Below are 21,148 nucleotides of genomic sequence, written 5' to 3' on the forward strand. Positions count from 1 at the left end.
TTAGGGAATGATTCCAAAGGAGTATTCAGTAACTGATGTTTTGACTACAATGATGACCGAAATGGTAAACTTTTAAAAATCTTAATTTTAATTCTATCTTTAGGTCTAGATAATAATAAGCTCTGATCTGAAAAGAAACAGGGCTGATATAATGTTTGGGACTATTGCTATTGACAATGCTATTGAGGATGACAAATAGCCTCTTCCAGATATTCATAAAATGCCTCTTTGGGGGGAGAACTGCATGCTGCAGATCCAATCCTATAAATGTACCTCTTTATACACAGTATTTGTGGTTGATATATAACATGGACCTAATCCCAGAGGCTTGGTTTGAGTTAGTGCCGTCAATAAATGACTATTTAAAAACAAGCCAAGTGCCCTTTATGGAATTAGTTAAGTGTGGAGAGATGACATCTTCAAAACTGATTATCCTATCTTGGATTTATTTGAGAAAATTCTTAAATCATTATTGAATGTAACCTAGAATAACAAAATTTCGATAGTAAGGGTATTTGTTAGAAGAAACATAACACCAAAATACTCTTCTTGTTTATCTGTTTTAAGAAGCATGGAGTTTAATTTCAGTATCCAATTAGTTGGTAGAGAATATTAAATTTGTGCTTACTTACCCAATATTTACCTAATTTCATTAGCTTTGTTGTGTTGCCAACTAAAAGAGATAAAACAGTAAAGTGGGTCATATTGTCTGTGAAATGTTTGTTCAACTTCTTAGGTGGACATATTTAGCCAAATAATTGAGGTTGTGACAGCCTAGTTCATATTCTGTTAGTAAAAAGTCCAGGAAGCATTAGGAAAATCCAGAGTGATTTAAATGAGAACTTTTGCTTTCTAATCTTATGTCCCTACTTCCAATGTTGGAAAAGAGTCAAATGAAATTTGTACTTTAAATATCATTTTGAAATACAGGAAATATGTTCAAAATTCTATATTAAGTATTGGAGGGAAAATATCTTATGGACAGGGTGTCTGTCATTAAGTAATTTGGTTTTAAGGAGATGGGATATAAACACGTGACTTTGTGTTCTTCAACACCAGATTGGTAAAATGACATAGAACTGCCATTCTATTGCTTCTATGACAATATCACTTTTCCTCCTTAGAGTTTTGGTGGTTGATTTTTAATGCCCACTCTGGGTCTGAAGAATCTATTCTACTCCTATTTTAGGGAAGTTTCCATTTAGAACTGTTTATCTGGAAAATGAATGGAGCAACATTGCCCCCCATTCTTCCTAAAATGTTTAAATCACCAAAACACGGGGATCAAACAGTTTACATACTGGTCACTCAAATCTTAAAAATGAATCTATTAAAAAATAGTTATCTATTTTGAACGTAAAATTTTCTATCCCAGGGCCCATCCCCAGTGCTCACTGCAAACAACTGTGGGAGAGCTGTGCTATTGCTCTCGCGAAAAAAACGTTTTTCCTTGTAGGTTTGAGTAAAAATGAGCTTATTTATGTAAGCTCGCAAAGAAAAGAATGTGCAGAATAATACCCTGGAAGACAGACGTGCAAAGGAAACAGAGAGAAATGGTATTTTTAAGGAAAATCTGAAAGTTGTCTCAAGTTGACGGAAGTTTTCGAGAGAGTTTGGAGAATCAGGAAAGTTTCAGAGTACTGGTTTCGAAAGTAGGTAAAGCAAATAAAGCAGGAACGAAGCCTGAAGACTCTTGGATCCGTTTCCTCCAAATCTCTAATTATTTCATGCCTAGATTTCTGATGTTTTTCTTCTTTTTTGAGAGGAAAGAAACACAGCCACGCTGCAGAGCGGAGGAGCCCTACGGAGCAGCGCGGAGTACCGCGCAGGCAGCCAATCATCACTCAGTCGTGCTCTATATAAACCCGCGGCCGCCGGGCTGGAGCCACGTCGTCCTGACAGTCTTCGCGGACTTTTTGTGTATTTTGGCTAAGCAGGAAAATGTCGGAGACCGCGCCAGTTGCTCCTGCTGCTTCCGCACCTGCAGAGAAGACACCTGTTAAGAAGAAGGCGAAAAAGGCCGGCGTTGCTGCTGGAAAGCGCAAGGCGTCCGGGCCCCCGGTGTCCGAGCTCATCACCAAGGCGGTGGCCGCGTCCAAGGAGCGCAACGGCCTCTCCTTGGCCGCGCTCAAGAAGGCGCTGGCGGCCGCCGGCTACGACGTGGAGAAGAACAACAGCCGCATCAAGCTGGGCCTCAAGAGCCTGGTGAGCAAGGGGACCCTGGTGCAGACCAAGGGCACCGGCGCCTCGGGCTCCTTCAAGCTCAACAAGAAGGCGGCCTCCGGGGAGGCCAAGCCCAAGGCCAAGAAGGCGGGCGCGGCCAAGCCCAAGCGGGCGGCGGGGACGGCCAAGAAGCCCAAGAAGGCAGCGGGGACCGGCACCCCCAAGAAGAGCGCCAAGAAGACCCCGAAGAAGGCCAAGAAGCCCGCCGCGGCCGCCGTCACCAAGAAGGTGGCCAAGAGCCCCAAGAAGGCGAAGGCGGCCAAGCCCAAGAAGGCGACCAAAGCCAAAGCCCCGAAGCCCAAGGCGGCCAAGCCCAAAGCGGCCAAACCCAAGGCGACAACAAAGGTAAAGAAAGCTGCGCCTAAGAAGAAGTAAAAGTTGCAGCTCCTGGATGTCTTGCAAATATCAAAGGCTCTTTTCAGAGCCACCCACTAATATCCGGCAAAAGAGCTTAGTAACTAGTAAGTATAGTGCATTTTGCCTTTTCCGCTCGTTGCGCGTTCCCAGCCCGCGGTGCGTTTTCAGTTTAGCGCCGCTGTCTGATTGGCTCGCTGGCACTTAAAGCAGTTTTGCAACCGCCATTCCGGGTCACCGTTACCGTAGGAGAGACTTGGCTCTGAAAAGGGCCTTTGGCTTTGGGGGAAGTAATAGCTGTGAAACTCTAAACTTGCTCTTGGCCTTGTGGGCTCTCGGTCTTGGGCAGCAGCACGGCCTGGATGTTGGGCAGGACGCCGCCCTGCGCGATGGTCACGCGGCCCAGCAGCTTGTTGAGCTCCTCGTCGTTGCGGATGGCCAGCTGCAGGTGGCGCGGGATGATGCGCGTCTTCTTGTTGTCGCGGGCCGCGTTGCCCGCCAGCTCCAGGATCTCGGCCGTCAGGTACTCCAGCACGGCCGCCAGGTACACCGGCGCGCCCGCCCCGACCCGCTCCGCGTAGTTGCCCTTGCGGAGCAGGCGGTGGACGCGGCCCACCGGGAACTGGAGCCCGGCGCGCGACGAGCGCGTCTTGGCCTTGGCGCGAGCCTTGCCGCCCTGCTTCCCGCGACCTGACATGTTAGAGAAGAACGTGTAACTCTTAACTAATTAGGAATTGTTACTATAGTCTCCGATTGTTAAGCGAAATTTCCTTTCCCATTGGTTTGCAGAGCTGTTGAGAGTTAGCCAATCAGAAGGTACTCTGGGTTTACGGTACCTCCGTTAAAGCAAATACTTAACCAATTAGAGATTGAGATAAAAAATTTTATATATTTCCAAACAATGGGAAATCTTGGATTTTTTCCCCCTTGATCAGATGGAGTCTTTTGAGGGACTATTCGCGGTATTCTTCGCTAAAGCTGCATAATTTTTTGCCACCCTGGTGCTAAGGAATAGTAAAAAGTGTGTCACCTCTGGTGGTTTATAGTTTATCCTCCCTACCAGATTCCTTCCCCTAGTTTGTTGAGAGGTACCAGGGGAGCCATGGTTGGCTGCCGATTTTTCTGCTGAATAGGCAGCAGGAATTGGAAAGGTGAAACACAATAAAAGAAAAATCTCGGGGAAGGCTGCGTGGTTGGCTAGCAAGTTCCTGGAGTTGAGGTGACCAGTGGAAAGTAAATTGGTTCTAGATGGTTTGATCCAGGGCCACTTTTTTCCCAGGGCAGAAATGTTCCTATTTATTTCTGGGAAGCCCACTTAATTTTACTGGGAAATTTGACAAAAATCGAAGTCCTACAGATCATGATGGGGCTGTAAACCTGATGGGGAAACATTGTGTCTTTATTTCCACAAAGTGTAAAGGCAACTTCTCTTTTCCTTCCATGACGTGTGTAGGGAACTAATGACAATGGATATTGCAAGTTCCTGTGTTTTTTTCAGAAATTGGAAGCACAGATGTTTTATCACTTGAAGTACTGCAGATATCTTTTTTTAAATTTTTTTTTAAAATTAAAAAAAAAATTATTCATGAGAGACCGGCAGATACATAGGAGAGAGAAGGCTCCTCGGAGGGAGGCTCATGTGGGACTTGATCCCCAGACCTGGGATCAGGCCCTGAGCCAAAGGCAGACGTTCAACTGCGAGCCACCCAAGCATCCCAGTACTGCAGATATCTTGAAATAACCTTTATACTCATAGTGAGCTCATGACCCCTTCATTATTCTACATGCTACTCCTAGTTATTTGATGAGTTCCTAATGAAAGATATTATTACATGCACATACTTAAAAGAAATACACTTTGATAATTTTAAAATATTTTGTTTATTTGAGAGAGGGAGACCACAGAGAGAGAAGCAAGCTCCCCACTGAACAGGGAAGCCTGGCTTGGCGCTCCATCCCAGGACCCGAAATCATGACCTGAGCTGAATGAAGGGAGATGCTTAAGTCACTGGGCCACCCAGGCACCCCGATAACTATTTTAATTTTGCTTTCTTATTCTGTATGCCTTAAGTATTGAGAAGATGTTGTCTATATAGGTTCCCCCAGACTATCCATAGCGTCCATAGTAGGATAGAAGTCCTAAACTTCTGAGCCTATCTATCTCCAGTGGGCACAATACCTCATACTTGAAATACTTTTCACTTTCTTTCTTAGAGCCTCCCTTTCCTATGCTTATTGTTCAATAGCTTATTGAAATTGACTATTAAAATTTTCTCACAACTAGGTGGCGTGATGTAGCCTGTAAGTATCTTTCTAGTTCTTCTAAGCAGGAGTTCGGTTTTTCCCAATTACAGCTACTCCCCATATTTTCTTCTTTCCAGAAAGTCTAAAAAACCTTGATGACATTGGTTTGTATGAGAATGAGATCTGGAGAAATGAGGAGAATGAAATATTTACTGAAAAGAACCTTTTTGAAGACAAAAGTTGTGTGGAGGGGAGTAAGGTTCAAGAGACCCATGAGCTCTTTAATACTCAGAATGAGATTGCTGGACTTCTGATGAAGAGGAATGGGGAATATGAGAATTATGCTAGAATGTGACATTCAATGAGTGGTCAAATGACTACAGAATATCTCTGTAGTTCCTTACAATTTACAGAACAATCTGATTGCATTCCTAGGAAGCATTTGCATTAGGTATAGTTAAAATACTTGTTTCACAGTGAAGAAAATTGTAGCTTAGAAAGATGAAATGGGCAGAATTGCCTTGTCAGTAAAGGGTGAATCTGGGTCTCACAAGTTTCTGTGTTCCTGGGGCCTGTTTCTTTACACTGCACCCCATCTATTCTATAAACTACAAAAGGAGTGGAGTTCTTGGTTTCATTTTTAGGCTCAGCCAGCATGATAGTAGAATTTATATGATTCCCTTGTAGGCCCTTTGTGAGTTATCTATTTCACAAGCCCTTTGTAATGCTTCAGACACAATTAAACATGATTTAATCAATGACCTAGGAATTAGTTTTCAAATTCCTTTCCCTAGGACAGGCCTTGATTTTTCTTTTCAAGGGCATCAGAACTTATTACAATCTTTTTCCATCTCCCCCAATTTTTGATACAGTCAAATCATAAGTAAAGAAGACTAAAGACATTTTAGTGTACTCTCTGCACCAGGAAGTGATAGTGCAGGAAGCTCATTCCCAGTCACTATATTTTACTACTAACCACATGCCTAGGATGGTCTCCCTGTGAGGATCTCTTGGAATGCTCATGTTTGGGTTTCTGATGCTCTTTTGCTGCACAAAGATGGTCTGTCAATTATAGTGGCCAAACCCAGGTTTAGAAAAAATCCCAACAGAGCAGAATGACACTTCAGGATGGTAAAATATCAGACAGGATCCTGTGTTTATAGTTCTCTCTCAACCATACAGCCCAATTGACCAACCAATCAATATCAGTCGTCTTTTTTTTTTTTTTTTTTTTAAGATTTTATTTATTTATTCATGAGAGACACAGAGAAAGAGAGGCCACACAGGCAGAGGGAGGAGAAGGCTCTATGCAGGGAGCCGGACATGAGACTTGATCCTAGGACCCCAGGATCACATCCTGGGCTGAAGGTGGCATTAAACCGCTGAGCCACCCAGGCTTCCCTCAATCAGCAGTCTTAACATGGAAATCATGAAGAGCAAGTTCAAATTTTCTTAATGGCAGGAAGGTTTTTATGCACACTGCACAGATCTGAGCCAAAAGTAATTTTTAAGACCAGGCTGAAGTAACTACATTTTGCTTTCTGCTTAGTAATCATCTGACTTCTTACAACTGGAGGAGGCACATTGTATTCACCGCATAGTGTTGAGGTGTTGATTATTCCGGTCAGTCACTAAATCAGGGTGATGTTTAAAGAGTCTAGCTACTGACAGTTTCTTTCTTACATGTTCTCCTTCTCCATTTATACTTGGGGATGATCTCATTGTTTCCTAACCAGCATCTTTATTCCAGTGTCTCCAGCCCCTAATTCCTCAATTCTGGTCATTCTTTTAAGTGTCCTATGAATAGGGTCACTGGCTCCCCATGGCCTGAGGCTCAAGTGAGAAATTTGTAGTCTTTTTTTCATAATACTTTCTGCTTGCAGTAATTAGCACTAATAACAACTCACATTTCCTTTTCAACGCCTTCTTGTTTTTTAAACAACTTGGTTCACCTGCCATTCCTTCCCTGGGAGAGTCTTTCCAGTTCCATCTCAACTTCCAGCCCCATGAATAAATTACCCTGATTTAAAAATCTTCTCATAATGTGCTTTGATGATATTTATTAACTGGGTGCAATTAGTATCACTGGCAAATGTATAATGCTCCTATTCTTTTTTCTCACTAACTATACTTTGGGGTGTTATTCATCTCTCTTGTTTTCTCTGACTTTAAGTATGTGTTTTTAATTGACTGAGAGTACCCCCACTCCTCCCCCATCACAATATGTACTTTTTAATCCTCATCCCCTGTTTCTCTCCTTGCCCCACCCACCTCCCGTCTGGTAACCATCAGTTCTCTAGAGAAAGAATCTGTTTCTTGGATTGTCTCTCTCTTTCTCTCTTTCTCTCCCTTTGTCTCTCTTTTTCCCCCTTTGCTCATTTGTTTTGTTTCTTATATTCCACATATGAGTGAAATCATATGGTATTTCTTTTTCTTTGTCTGACTTATTTCGCTGGGCATTATACTCTCTAGCTCCATGGCAAGATTTCATTCTTTTTTTATGACTGAATAATATTCCATTGTGTATATATACCACCTCTTCTTTATGCATTCATCAGTTGATGATGGACACTTGTGCTGCTTCCATAATTTGACTGTTGTCAATAATGCTGCAAAGGTGCCTGGATGGTCCAGTCGGTTAAGAGACAGCCTTCTGCTCAGGTCATGATCCCAAAATCCTGGGATTGAGTTCTGAATCTGGCTACCTGCTCAGTGGTGGAATCTGCTTCTCCCTGTTGCTCTGCCTGCCTCTCTGCCTACTTGTGCTCTATCTCTCTCTCTCTGTGAAATAAATAAAATCTTAAAAAAAGAAAAAAAGAAAAATCATGCTGAAATACACATAGGGGTGCATGCATCCCTTTGAGTTACTGTTTTTGCATTCTATGGATAAATACTGGGTAATGTGATTTTTTTGGGTCTTTGGGTGGTTCTATTTTTAATTTTTTAGGAAACCTCTGTAGTGTTTTCCACAGTGGCTGCACCAGTTTGTATTCCCTGCAACAGTACACAAGGGTTCCTTTTTCTGCACATCCTTGCCAATGCCTGTTGTTTCCTGTGATTTTGTTTTTAGCTGTTTTGACAGGTGTGAGGTGATATTAGAATGGACTGAGTTTTTAATCCTGTCCAATGGATGATGATATTACCCCTAGATATTATCATATTTAGTAATTTTATTTTGTTTTTCTATGTGTTAAGCCAAGAGTAATAAATCTCTCTGCCCCTTATATGACCCTCTTCCCCTTGGCTTGACTTATCCATTATCTCCGATACTTTTTGAAGTATGCTGCCTAACTTGTTAGGGCTACTGCAAAAAGAAAACAAAATATTTATAACACTTTTATGGTAAAAAAAAGTCTGATATAAAATATTGGTATTTATCTGTGGGCAGATGATGTAGGAAGGCTATGAAGAATGAAATGGAATTTCTTGTGTTGATTTTTAGCTGTCATTGCCATAAGAGAAAGTTCCTGGTCATTCAGAGATTATACATTTAAACAAAATGATACATAGTTGAAATCATGTAAGCCAGAAATGGATATACAACCTATCATACCAGTAGGTGCACATAAAATGTGACCTGAGTCATATTTGTGATCCTTCTCCAACAAAATAAAAAATAATTTAAAACATTTGATAACAAATACTACCATTTTAATGTATACCTTTTAAAATTAAAATAAAATATTTTTTGTGTGTATGTGTTTAAATATGAAGAGTGCTGTTTGTATAGTGGGCAGAAAGGCTAACAATTGTCCATAGTCCTGTTATGTTTTTATTCTTGTGAACTGGTTATATCTATGTGCAACTGGCTGTAAGCATAATAGTATAATAGAACGTCACAATCATATAAGACCCTGTAAATTTTCAAAACCATTCCATTTTCTCAACAGATTTGAAAGAATTAAACATGCCAGTCTTTCTCTGACAGCTTTTCCTAGGAATAAAGCCCTCAGGGATAAGTGATGAGTATTATGTTAATGCTGTTGTTTAACGTAGTAATGCATAGTGGGAAAGTTGTGGCTCAACTCATCATTGTCTGAAACTTTCCTACTTTTAGTTTCCTTATCTGTAAAAGCACTAATAGAATAATAATTGTATATAATGGATAATACTAGTAGATCATGATTGAACTTTCCTTATATTTTGGAGTCTTATACCTGACTTCTGGCCCATTGTGACCCACTCAATAAATTTATTTCTCCTTTGGAAAAAGATCTATTAAAATTACACAAACCCTATCAATCTTTTATTTCTGTAATCAGGAGTGCACCAATCAGTAATATGTTTGTCCAATAATTTTTTTATTTTAGATTCTAATTTAACTAAAAAATTTTCTGAGCCTTTGTTTTAGGCAAAGGACCATTCTAGATATTCTGATGGATTTAATAAGACAAAATGTTTTCTGTGCTCAATATATCATGTCTTGATAACCAACATCTGGTGAGATAGAAATACATATTAAAAAACTTACTGTGCTAGAAACTCAAAGAAAGTACAGGATATAGAAAAATCACAGTCTAATAGGAATGCCTTTATCCAGCATGGCAAATATCCAACACTCAAGTGATTTTAGTTATGGATTGCTAAGCTTCTCTCCATATGGACCCAGGGTTCCCTATTCCCAACTCCCCAAGTCTCCAATGCCTGATAGAGTTGCAAAAACAAAAATGTTTTCTATAAAATCTCCAGGACTTCTATGACTTGTGTACTTTATTTACAGCTTTGTCCCTCTTAAATGTACCACCTGACTAATCATTTTCCTTAATCTTTTAAGGGGAAACAGCCCATTAAAATTTTTTTTTGATAGAAGCCTCTTAATTCCGTAGTTAAGTATACCTTCTCCCATCTCCAAACTCAGATCTGCAGAAGCATTCAAACAGATGAAATCCTTCCAAATAGTATACAGTATCCTAATTAGGAAACATCCTCCTACATTTCCAAATAACTGCCTGAATGGTTTCAGAACAAAATTCCTGGCTTCTCTTCCATTGGGCTACCAGTTTAGGAACTAAGGAACCTGTTATTTCCACCAGAAGGGAATATGTTTCATAAGTAATAATATAAAGTCGTTTTTTCTTTTTTTAAAAAATATTTTACTTATTTATTCATGAGAGACAGAGAGGCAGAAGATACAGGCAGAAGGAGAAGCAGGCTCCATGCAGGGAGCCTGTTTTGGGACTAGATTCTGGGACTCCAGGATCACACCCTGGGCTGAAGGCAGGCACTCAACCGCTGAGCCACCCAGGCGTCCCCAAACCGTTTTCTTATAGGGATAGTAGAGAACAAAATATTTTCTGCCAGAAAACTATCCAGCTTCCAAAGGATTGTCATGTTTTATTGACAAATAGTAGGTACTCTCATGAAATTTAATTTAGATTAAGATAGAGCATGTAGGAAACCTGAAATAGACTTTTTAAGAGTGTTAATTAAGGGGCAGCTGGCTGGCTCAGTTGGTAGAGGATGGGACTCTTGATGTCAGGTAGTAAATTCCAGCCCCACTTTGGGTGTACAGATTACTACAAGTAACATTTTAAAAAAGGATCCTAATTCCTGCATTCCGCATTCCCAGAGATAACTTTCTCATGTTGGTTGCTTAGTCTGTTGTAGAGACGCCAAGGAGTCCGCAGGAAGAGCTGTTGTCTTAGAAACTTTCAGTGTTTCAGCTCATAACCGAAGACGTGGCTCCCTGTTAAGAGGTTTAGGAGCATACCCTTGATCACCCTCAAGGTTCTGCTGGTTCCTCGGATTGTTGAAAAAGTGCAGACCAAGCGATGGCCCCTTGGGGTAGTGGCAAGCTGAAAAAGTCTAACTCTGGGAAAGAATTCAGCCTTGAAGGCTCAATCGAAGGCTATCTAGCCTCCAGAAGCCACAATGGGCCAATCCGTGGAGCAGTGTTAAGTGGAATTCGAAGAGCCCGTAGGCTGCACGACCCAAGAAAGTAGCCCCAATTCAAAAGGTGCATCCAGCCATTCCAAAAGAATAAAGAAAATAAAGCAGAAATCCAAAACCTAAATGCCTCACCTGCGTTGAAAAAATAGGTTTAGGAATAAAACTGCAGGTAATACGGCCTCAAAAACCCAGGTTAGATCTTAAGAGCTTAATTCTCCGAGTCAAGGATGTTTCAGGCCTACGCCAAAAGAACTACGACTTTATCATCATAAACTAGAACAGGACTAAGGGGAGTGTCACGGCATCTATCAAAGATAAGGTGGTTGGCTCTGAAAAGAGCCTTTGGGTTCAAAACTGGAATCGAATTAGGAAATTAGGCTTTAAGCTCTCTCCCCGCGGATGCGGCGCGCCAGCTGGATGTCCTTGGGCATGATGGTGACGCGCTTGGCGTGGATGGCGCAGAGGTTGGTGTCCTCGAAGAGCCCCACCAGGTAGGCCTCGCACGCCTCCTGCAGCGCCATGACGGCCGAGCTCTGGAAGCGCAGGTCGGTCTTGAAGTCCTGCGCGATCTCGCGCACCAGGCGCTGGAACGGCAGCTTGCGGATCAGCAGCTCCGTGGACTTCTGGTAGCGCCGGATCTCGCGCAGGGCCACCGTGCCGGGCCGGTAGCGGTGCGGCTTCTTGACGCCGCCGGTGGCCGGCGCGCTCTTGCGGGCCGCCTTGGTGGCCAGCTGCTTGCGCGGGGCCTTGCCGCCCGTCGACTTGCGCGCCGTCTGCTTCGTGCGAGCCATGGCTTAGCTGCAACGCAAAGAAACCGCAGAATGGGCTCATCCCTGTCTTTATACAGGAAAAGAACCACTCTGATTGGATAATGGGCAATTCCAATTAGCAAACCGTTGCTCGACTCCGAGCCTGTGGAGGGATGCTGCAGGGGTGCGGCTCTTCCGTGCACGTTTCTGATTGGTTGATTTCAATTAGCAGATATCTTCCCACCCCACCCCCCCTTGAAAAAAAACCTTGTTACCGTTTCATTTGTGATGCTTCACAACTCGTTAATTATAGCTAATAATAATTTTGGAGTTTTCTCCTGTGTGGATAGATGAGACAGTCTATTCGGAAGAGAAAGTGGTTTAGGATTTCTCTTCTTTAACACATGTACGCCGTTTCCTGAAGTTACCTCCTTTTCATCTGCGTGGTATTTCCGGTCCTTACCTATTTGCAAATTCCACTATCTAAGCATCTCAAGAGTTCTATTTCGTTATGTTTAGAGCAAGTATCTAGTGCACTGTAGCATGGTCTCCTAGGACATAATGTTAAAACGCAAAGGATTTATTTTAGGCTTCACGTTTTAAAGTTGCAATATCCTGGAGCCCCCGGCTCTTCAGTATCGGTTTTAACTCAAGTTGGTTTTCGGACTACGCGGTTTGGTTTTGATGAATTAAAAAAGTCAGCCGGGGTGTAATGGCGAGAGTTCTGGGGAAAAGGTTTGCGAGGCGGAATCTTGGAAAAGATGGCGACGATCGCGTGTCTTGATTTTTTTTAATAGCAATGGTCCAGCCTCTCGGGATTCTTGCCGGAAGAGACCCGAGGATTCCTGGGCTATTTGTCATAAGCCCGAAGAAGCTAAAATCACCACCGGACTGGGCTAGATAATAGGACTTCCTTCCTTGGTTTTCGCGTTCAAATCTGAAGGTTTCTACTTCTCAGAGCTAAAAATACGGTCTTATTAGACGGTTTTATTGGGAGTTGCGTTCGTTGTTCTTTTTTCTTAAGTGAATGTACTTATAGTAATGTAGCCGTATTGCAAATCAACCTATTGCAGTCCTGAAAGCATTCGTTGATTTGTCCAATAAAAACGCAGATTTGGAACTCGCGATTTACATACTATTAATCTATTGGTCAGTTTTTGTCCAATGGGAATTCAGATTTTTGGAGCCTTCTTTAGCATGTATTTGCTATAAATCTCTGGATTTTTTTTTCCTTCTCCCGTTCTTCCTGTGGGTCCTAGTTTTTGTAGTCTTGTCATTATCATCCCCGACCCAGCCAAGTACGCGCCGGTCCCCAAAAAGGGCTCCAGGAAGTTGGTGACTAAGGCGCAGAAGAAAGATGGCAAGAGGCGCAAACGAGGTCTTAAAAACCGATTCCATCTACGTGTACAAGGTGCTGAAGCAGGTGCACCCCGACACGGGCATCTCGTCCAAGGCCATGGGCATCATGAACTCGTTCGTCAACGACATCTTCGAGCGCATCGCGGGCGAGGCGTCGCGCCTGGCGCATTACAACAAGCGCTCGACCATCACGTCCAGGGAGATCCAGACGGCCGTGCGCCTGCTGCTGCCCGGGGAGCTGGCCAAGCACGCCGTGTCCGAGGGCACCAAGGCCGTCACCAAGTACACCAGCGTCAAGTATATGTTTTCCTACGTTTTGCTTTACTTAAAGGCTCTTTTAAGAGCTACTCACATTTTGCAAATTGAGAGTTTTAGTAACAGGTGTTTACAGCACACTTTAGTATTATGCATAAGTTTGGTGAAATGATTACAGTAGAAGCAACGCTAAAAGTGTAAAAGTCTGGTTTTGGTGTCTGTTCATTAAGTCTTTAATTTGTACTCTTTCATCTAATCGAGATTTTACATTGTTTTGTAGAGTGCTGCCTGGATTTTAAAGTTGCCTATGCTTAAGCTACATGTTGGATTATTGCTTTAAATACAATTCCTACTTGATAACAATATGTGTTTCATAAAGGTTAAGTCGTCCGATGACTTTTTTTGTTACAATGGACACCAAGTTTCAATTTTAGTCTTAATGTAGAAACTGAACTAAGCCTGGGGAATTACTGGACCCCAGAATTTAATGTTAACTACTGATGTAGACTGCTTCAAAGATAATTCTGCAAGTCTGCAATAAAATGTTTTTATCCTTATTTTGCTTTTATGTTACTGATGTAATCACCCGTATAGCATGTTTGCTAAACATGTAAACTAAACTCTGATTTGAGTTATTTTTATATTTTTTTCTTGCCTTCAGTATTTACTTCTGTATTCGCTTAGAAAAAAAGAAAAGTAGGGATCCCTGGGTGGCGCAGCGGTTTAGCGCCTGCCTTTGGCCCAGGGTGCGATCCTGGAGACCCGGAATTGAATCCCACATCAGGCTCCCGGTTCATGGAGCCTGCTTCTCCCTCTGCCTGTGTCTCTGCCTCTCTCTCTCTGTGACTATCATAAATAAATAAATAATACCTTAAAAAAAAAAAAAGAAAAGTAAAACAAAACCAAAAATATAAGAGTATGAAAAGATCTTGATACGCACCAATCCCACAACATAAGGACATCAAGAGGTTTCGTGTGTTAATTATTTAAAAGTAGACCGTTTGTTTTCGTGCTGCTGAAAGTCCAGGTAAGGATTTATAGGCTTGGTAACAGGGAGGACTGTAACACATGAATTTTGTAGCTCAGTGTTCGGGGTATGCATGAAGGGTTACATAGTGGTGAAAGGGAATGTTGCCACTATAGGGTTTCTCCCTCACCCCTTTTTTCCTTTTTTCAAATATGTGTCTTTCATTAGAAAGAGATGGCAGTTTCAGTTCATTTCATCTGTTCATTTAGATGGGACACATTTTGCTGAAAATGCTGAGTTGAGTGTGTTGGCTAAGTGTATTAGTTATGTATTGCTGCTAATACATTACCTTGAATTTACTAGCCTCAAACAACACAAGTGTTATGTGACAGTTTCTGTGGATCTGGGCATGGTTTTGCTGAATCCTATATAAGGATGTTATTGAGATGTTAGCTAGGATAGAGTTTTCTTAGATGCTCGACTGGGGAAATATCTTATAAACCCACTGGGTGGTTGAATTTTCCTTGTGGTTGTAGCGCTGAGGGTTCCACTTTTCTTTCGGTGGTTTTTCTAGTGTTTATTTTTCTGGTTATAAAAGTAATACATGAGGAGCACTGGGTTGGGACATTTTGAGTCCTGTAGCATCTAGGCAGACAGTTCTTGGAACTTCCATTTCCACTTTCTTACTGGCTGTTGGCTTCAAGGCTTGTAGGCAGTTAGATGGAGGCCTCCTTCACTTCCTAAAGAGTCCCCCCCGCAGTTTCTTGTCCTTTAGGCCTGCCAGCATGGATATTTGGTGTATCAAAGTTTGCATGCAAGAGTTGAGGAAGACACGTTACTTAATAGACTTAACAGGTCAGATAACCTAATCATATGCAGAAAATTACATCCTGGGCAGCCCCGGTGGCGCAGCGGTTTAGCGCCGCCTGCAGCCCAGGGCATGATCCTGGAGTCTCAGGATCGAGTCCCACGTCAGGCTCTCTGCATGGAGCCTGCTTCTCCCTCTGCCGGTGTCTCTGCCTCTCTCTCTCTCTCTCTCTGCATCTCTATGAATAAATAAATAAAATCTAAAAAAAAAAAAAAAAAAGAAAATTACATCCTGTCGCCTCTGGAGTACTCTCAGACTAGAAACAAGTCAGAGGTCATGTCCACGCTCAAGGGAGCTATTTCACAGAAGGGTGAATACCAGGAGGGGGAACGCTGGTCACCATAAACACAGGGACCCATCAGGAAAAATAAAAGGCACCTAAGAACCCAAAGAAAGTTAGAATAACGGTTCCCTCCTTCCCCAGGCTACATTACTCTGGTTCAATTTGCTTTCAGGCAAGAACTGTTTCTTAGAAGTAAGGAGAAAGGCTACAAACATGTTCAAATGCTTTTAAATAGGCTCCTGCCAGTGACGTTCCTGTGAAGCCAGGAAGCAGAAAATAATTTGCCTGGTTATTACTTTGGAGGATCCTTCTCCCCCCTTTCCTTTGCAAGTACTGACACATGAGAAAACATTGTGTGGTTGAAGGCTTGGTGCCGTTGTATGCCCCTCTGGCTTTAAAGCTGAGAAACCAGAGGGTTTGTGAGACATTGTTTTTATTATAGGATATCCGGGAATATGTAACACGGTATAGCAAACCCCCAAATCTTTGTGGCTTAAATATACGTCATTGGTAATCAGTTTACATGATCCAAACAAATACTTTATGGGGGGGAGAAGTCCCCATGTACCACCTAGGCCTGCTTATCGGTGCGTTCAGTTTTTAAGAGTTCAATCGGCTTTTCATTGAGCCCTCTCTAGTTACACAACTACTGGCTGATCAGTCCAAATTTAACAAATTTTTTGAGTTCTGTAGGCAGTAAAGCATTACCAAACCAGGAACGGGTTTAAAACATCCCATTGGTGTGAAACTCATTTGAATTGCTACATTAACATTTAATGCATTCCGGTAGTAGGAAACCGATTATATTGAAGATCTTGCCTTTCTTTGGCTTAGGGTTGTTGTGATCCCGAGGTCATGGGATAGAGTCGCGCATCACGCTCCTTTTAGGGAGGAACCTTCTCCGTCTTCCTAGGTCTCTGCCTCTCAAATGAAACTTTAAAAACATTGAATACAACCAGAAAACCTTCCATTCCTTTTTTGAGAGAGTTTTAAGTAAGCAGAATACAAATACACCAATGTCACCAGCTCTTTCAAAGGAGCAGATTGTGTGGCCCTGAGAAGGGCCTTTAGAATTTTCGCAGAAGTCGAGATTGTGGGAAAGGTCTTAGCCGCCGAAGCCGTAGAGGGTGCGGCCCTGGCGCTTGAGCGCGTAGACCACGTCCATGGCCGTGACCGTCTTGCGCTTGGCGTGCTCCGTGTAGGTGACGGCGTCCCGGATCACGTTCTCCAGGAACACCTTGAGCACCCCGCGGGTCTCCTCGTAGATGAGGCCCGAGATGCGCTTGACGCCGCCGCGCCGGGCCAGCCGCCGGATGGCGGGCTTGGTGATGCCCTGGATGTTGTCGCGCAGCACCTTGCGGTGGCGCTTGGCGCCGCCCTTGCCCAGCCCCTTCCCGCCCTTGCCTCTGCCAGACATCCCAGCGGAGTCGAAATGGAACCAAAGGAGAGAACGTGCGGGCTGACGAGCGACCTTCTCATTTATAGCCCGGTGGCGGACCTAATTGAGAGCTACCAAGGAGGCGGGGCCCGGCCCGCGGGCCGGGAGTTGGCTCCGCCCACATTGCGCGCAAGTTGGTCCACCCTTCTGGGCGGAGGGAATCCTGCCTTGAGTCCCTGTTCCTCCCCTAAATTCTCCGAAACAAGCTCTCTCTAAGGGCGTGTAAGGAAAATCCAGTTTATTACGGGACTGAAATAATGGCACCTCTCAAGCTGGCATCTGCTTCTGAGGTTTGAACTGTTAGGATCCTAGTGCGCCGTGGCCTCGACGGTGGACTTGGCGTGTACCATATTCTATCTCGCTTTGAATTCTAAACGCGTGCCTGAAATGTAGTTGAGTGTCAGGCTTCTTTCCTCCCCCTGAATCCTGTTTGTACATTTTATTTATTTATTTATTTATTTATTTATTTATTTATTTATTTATTTATTTATTTAATTTATTTATTTTAATCCAAAAAAGTAGTTTTATTGTTTATTCACTCTCCGAGCTATTTCACAGGAACAAGTAGGGGGTGCTGTGTGGACAGCCAACACTGCCGGCAGGGGCTTCCGGGCCAAGCTCACGCTGGCCACAAGGCTATCGACTAGATTAGAGACATGAGGGAATTTGAAGAAATTTGTCATTTGATCTGGAACAATCTGTAGGGAGGTCCTGCCACCACGTCTTGGACTAAGCCTTTCTTTCACCTTCAGTTAGATGCTGTGGGTACCCACTCGGGTGGCCCCAATGGCTCTGTGCCGAAAAGAGAGCTAATGGCTCACAGATGTCACTAACAGTGAAAGAGCTAAGGGGCAGGCTTCATTGTCTGTAGAAGCCAGTAACATGTCACCAAGGTCCAGATAAACACCTGTGGGGGGGTCAGATGCCAGAGTCCTCATCCTCATAGGGAGGGCAGAAAGCAGTTGGATCCGCAGCTAAGAGATGTTCTTTGCACAGAACTGTCTAGGCCCAGCTTGGGACGGGGCAGTCTGTTCCCTAACTTCCAGTGTCAGTTTTCAGGTTTCTCAGCAACTCTATTTGGAATCTCTTTTTCAGAACTGAAGAATCAAACATTCCTAGTGAAAGTGCTTCATGAGAACCTCTTCAGCTTCCTTCCAGACTCTGAGGATGTTGGAAGGAAATGCCCAGCCTCAATTTCCTCAGTGGGTCTTGTCCACCCCTATTCTCATTTTGCCTTTGGTAGAGGCAGGGGTGCAGCCTGCCACAGTCTGGGTTCAGGCTAGAAAGCTTCAGGCTGTTGCTGGTATGTCCTCCATTCAGTTGGCAAAGTGGGACAAGCCCATAAGACACCACATCATCAGTTTGGGTCTGAAAGACTCTGCTGGTAGGGGGTAAGGGGGTTGATTTATAAGTAGGGAGGCAGCGGGTACAGGGAAGGCGGGATAAGCAAGCAGGAGGCCCTCTAAGAGTTCCCATCACTGAACTGCTCTTTTAACCATTTCATATGCTGAGGGGTCACTGATGTTTGAAAAACTCCTGCCACAGGGCACAGGTGCCAGGGAAGAAATGTGTAGAATTTTAGGGAGAACAGCAGCTTGTTCCTGGCACAATGTTCTTTAGAGCCAGAAAGAGAAAAAGGTGGTGCAGTCTCTAGACCCTCTAGATTCACAGAAAATCATGAGCAGGTTTGGAAAAAAAATTCTCTTCTTTGGACTGAGGTTCAATAAAAGAACACATCTCTTCTCTCTGGAGACTGACTTTTTTCACTTGCAAGGTTGGCACTGGCAGGTCCACCATCTGTGGGGAAATATATTTTCTTATAGTGGGCTGAGCTGGGAGGCAATCCTGTGCTTCTGGCTATCTGGGCAGAGTTGTAATTCTCCCACACTGCAGACTCCTGAGGATGGGCTAGGTGTCAATCTTGCTGGAGAAGACTTAGGAAGGGCTTATCATTCCCATTGGGCTGGGGCTCTGAGATCACGTGCCCACTGGAGTAGACCTGAGAGTAGACAGGCTCTGAAGTGCTGGGGCTGGCTAGGGAGGGGTAGTGCCACGGCTAGTCAGATTCAAACGGGGGGGGGGGGGGGGGGGCGCTCCCGGTCAGGGACGCTGGGTACTGATCCATAGTCAGTATGGCCTCTTGAACTGGGCCCACTCAAGCTGCAGTTGATGGCACCATATGCAAAAGATGCTTCTGGCTCTGGCTCTGGCTTTGTCCACTGAGATGAGAAACACCACTGGTTTGGAGGCATGTCACTATCATTCCTCAGGATCAACATCTGTGCCCTGGCTCAAGGTGCTCAATCCTTGAGGGCTCTTGACATTGCTCAGAGCTCTGGAGAAATGTTTGTCCACTACGCTGCCCATGTCTCCTTGGAAATAGGTGAACAGGACACACTGGGTGTTCTACTCTGTCTTTATAGGTCTCTGTAGCTGGATATCAGTCTTCTCCATTTCTTCCATTGTGAGTGACACAGGTAAGTGGTAGCTTAATTCCTGACCATCAACTGAGACAGCCCCTGTTTGTACACTTTAAATCAAAGTATGATAGGGTTGTTGGCATGATGGTCTCCTAGAGTGAGAAAAGAACTCAAGTCCCCAGCGGCACAGGGACACCCGGATGGGAGCTGTTTCTGTGGAGGACTGGCCCTGGGGCTTGAGTGCTGTACTCTCCCTATGCTTCACCTTCTAGGGGCTATGACCTGTACTGTGCCTTGAGAATCTCTCATTTATGCTTTAGTTTGTTCTTCTGTAGAATGGAAATGTGAATCCCGACATCAGAAAAGCAGTTTGAAAATCAAAAGATAACTCTTTGGCCTGGTGTGGAATGTGTGACAACTACCTTGCCTGTGGAAATTCTGTCTTCATGCCCAGGAATTGGCTTCCTTCCTTAAATCTCTCAATGTTGTATTTTGCAATATGGATTTATATTCAATTTTTATTATTTTTTATGACCTCTGTATCTTTGAAAGTGAAAATCTTTGAGTTTAGGGGTCAATTCTAAATTTACTTGGTTACATTTAAATTTGTACACTTTCCCAATTTAACCAGCAATCTCCATCACCACCTTCACGTCACAAACATAATTCCTTCTGGAATTGCATTGTCTGACCACTGCTGGGCCTCAGGGCCTTGGTCACTACTCCACAAGGCTCTTTCCAGAGTCATACTCAGCAGGATGGAGGCTCTTAAAGTAGCTTTGTAGCTGCAGAACTGACTTATAGGAAGAGACCAAAGGGAAACAGTCAAGTCTACCCTGGCTGTGGGTGGCCCGTCTCCTGGGACGATCCCACCTCTTCCCTCCCATCCACTTCCATAGCTATGTCCTCATACCTTCCCGGGGAGAACGTGCAGAGACCCCAGCCGCAGTCTGTCCTGTTCCTAAGAGCCACAAGGGCTCACCCGCCACACCATCCCCAGGCCCATGAGTCATGCACATAGCCCCAGCCACCATGACTCCCTCAGACACCTGGTCTGAGCTCATCCCTGTGCCTCAGTTTCCCCAATGGCCAACCAAGAACGGACACATTTTCCCTGCCTACCTCATGGAGCTGTTCTGAGGATCCATGTAAAAGCACTTCCTCCAAGGAAGATGATGCAGACTGAAAACCATCGGTGGCTGAGCCGATGCAGCTGCCAGCGTGTGGAGGGTGGCGTGGGGGTGTGAGTTAGGTGGGTCCCAGGCAGAAGCAGGCCCCTCAGAGCAAGGGTTCTCAGCCCATTGGGTGACCAGATGGAACTAGGACTCAGGTCACGCCACCCCTTACCATTGGGCAAGGCCCAGGCCAGGAGGTGGCCCACTGTTGCCTCCTCCCATGTTGTCCCCTGGGTCAGTGTCTCCTCAGGGCAGGCCGGCTAGTGTCCTGAGTCAGTGTCATGGCTGCAGCTCAGGGAGTGGCCAAGGATGGCCTTGTTGCACTATCCTCGCCCCCAGATGGGAAGACTGGACTCCTCTCTGGGGTCTGGCCTTTGTCCTGGAGCAGGTTCCACATTAGGAGACAGGGCCACTTATATCTGTGGGGTAGCTGCCTGAGCTCCTATGCCTGTCCCATGCCCCCTTCCAGACCTGGCCTCTGTCTGGGGAGGAGAGGAAACATGTCTCCTGTGTGAACCTGAGGGCTGGGCTTGGTGGCCACCATGGGGCCTGAACCTGTAGACCGATGGGTGCCCCCTCCGTCTCTACAGACCTACTTGAAGGCCCTCATCCAGTTCATGTCCAGCTAGCTCATTGTCCATTGCTTAATTTCTAGAATGTATGTGTTGCTAGGGTTTTGGTTTTTTTTTTTTTTCCTTTCTAAGTAAAAAACGGGATTGATATAAATAGCCTCTTTGGGGAACAGATTCTAGTCTGTAATGTATGCACCCATGTAGACTCTTAAGGTGCTGACCCAACAGTAATAAACCTGGAGAGCGCCTTCCTCCAAAAAAAAAAAAAAAAAAAGAATTGCATTGTCTGATAAAGTGATCTGGACCCACTTTTGAGCACTGGGAGAGAGGTTGATGTTGGGAGGGGCTGCAT

At 44.3% G+C, this 21,148-nt stretch overlaps 3 protein-coding genes and 2 pseudogenes across 3 annotated transcripts; 2 read left to right on the top strand and 3 right to left on the bottom strand.

The window, feature by feature from the left end:
• The first annotated feature begins 1,871 nt into the window (after positions 1-1,871).
• Positions 1,872-13,630, top strand: LOC140626396 (histone H1.3-like). Its single transcript, XM_072814159.1, has 2 exons — positions 1,872-2,684; positions 12,719-13,630. The coding sequence occupies exon 1, from the start codon at positions 1,942-1,944 to the stop codon at positions 2,596-2,598; it is 657 nt and encodes a 218-aa protein (XP_072670260.1). The 5' UTR covers positions 1,872-1,941; the 3' UTR covers positions 2,599-2,684; positions 12,719-13,630.
• Positions 2,706-3,289, bottom strand: LOC140626398 (histone H2A-like; annotated as a pseudogene).
• Positions 6,034-12,793, bottom strand: LOC140626400 (histone H3.1). Its single transcript, XM_072814161.1, has one exon. It carries the CDS (start codon positions 11,499-11,501, stop codon positions 11,091-11,093), a length of 411 nt encoding a protein of 136 aa, XP_072670262.1. The 5' UTR covers positions 11,502-12,793; the 3' UTR covers positions 6,034-11,090.
• On the top strand, positions 12,675-13,630 carry LOC140626412 (histone H2B type 1-O-like; annotated as a pseudogene).
• A 1,912-nt stretch (positions 13,631-15,542) lies between these two features.
• LOC140626411 (histone H4) lies at positions 15,543-16,629 on the bottom strand. The gene has a single exon (XM_072814177.1). It carries the CDS (start codon positions 16,606-16,608, stop codon positions 16,297-16,299), a length of 312 nt encoding a protein of 103 aa, XP_072670278.1. The 5' UTR covers positions 16,609-16,629; the 3' UTR covers positions 15,543-16,296.
• Positions 16,630-21,148: the final 4,519 nt, after the last annotated feature.

This window comes from Canis lupus, chromosome 37, assembly GCF_048164855.1.
Source record: "Canis lupus baileyi chromosome 37, mCanLup2.hap1, whole genome shotgun sequence".
NCBI lineage: Eukaryota > Metazoa > Chordata > Mammalia > Carnivora > Canidae > Canis > Canis lupus.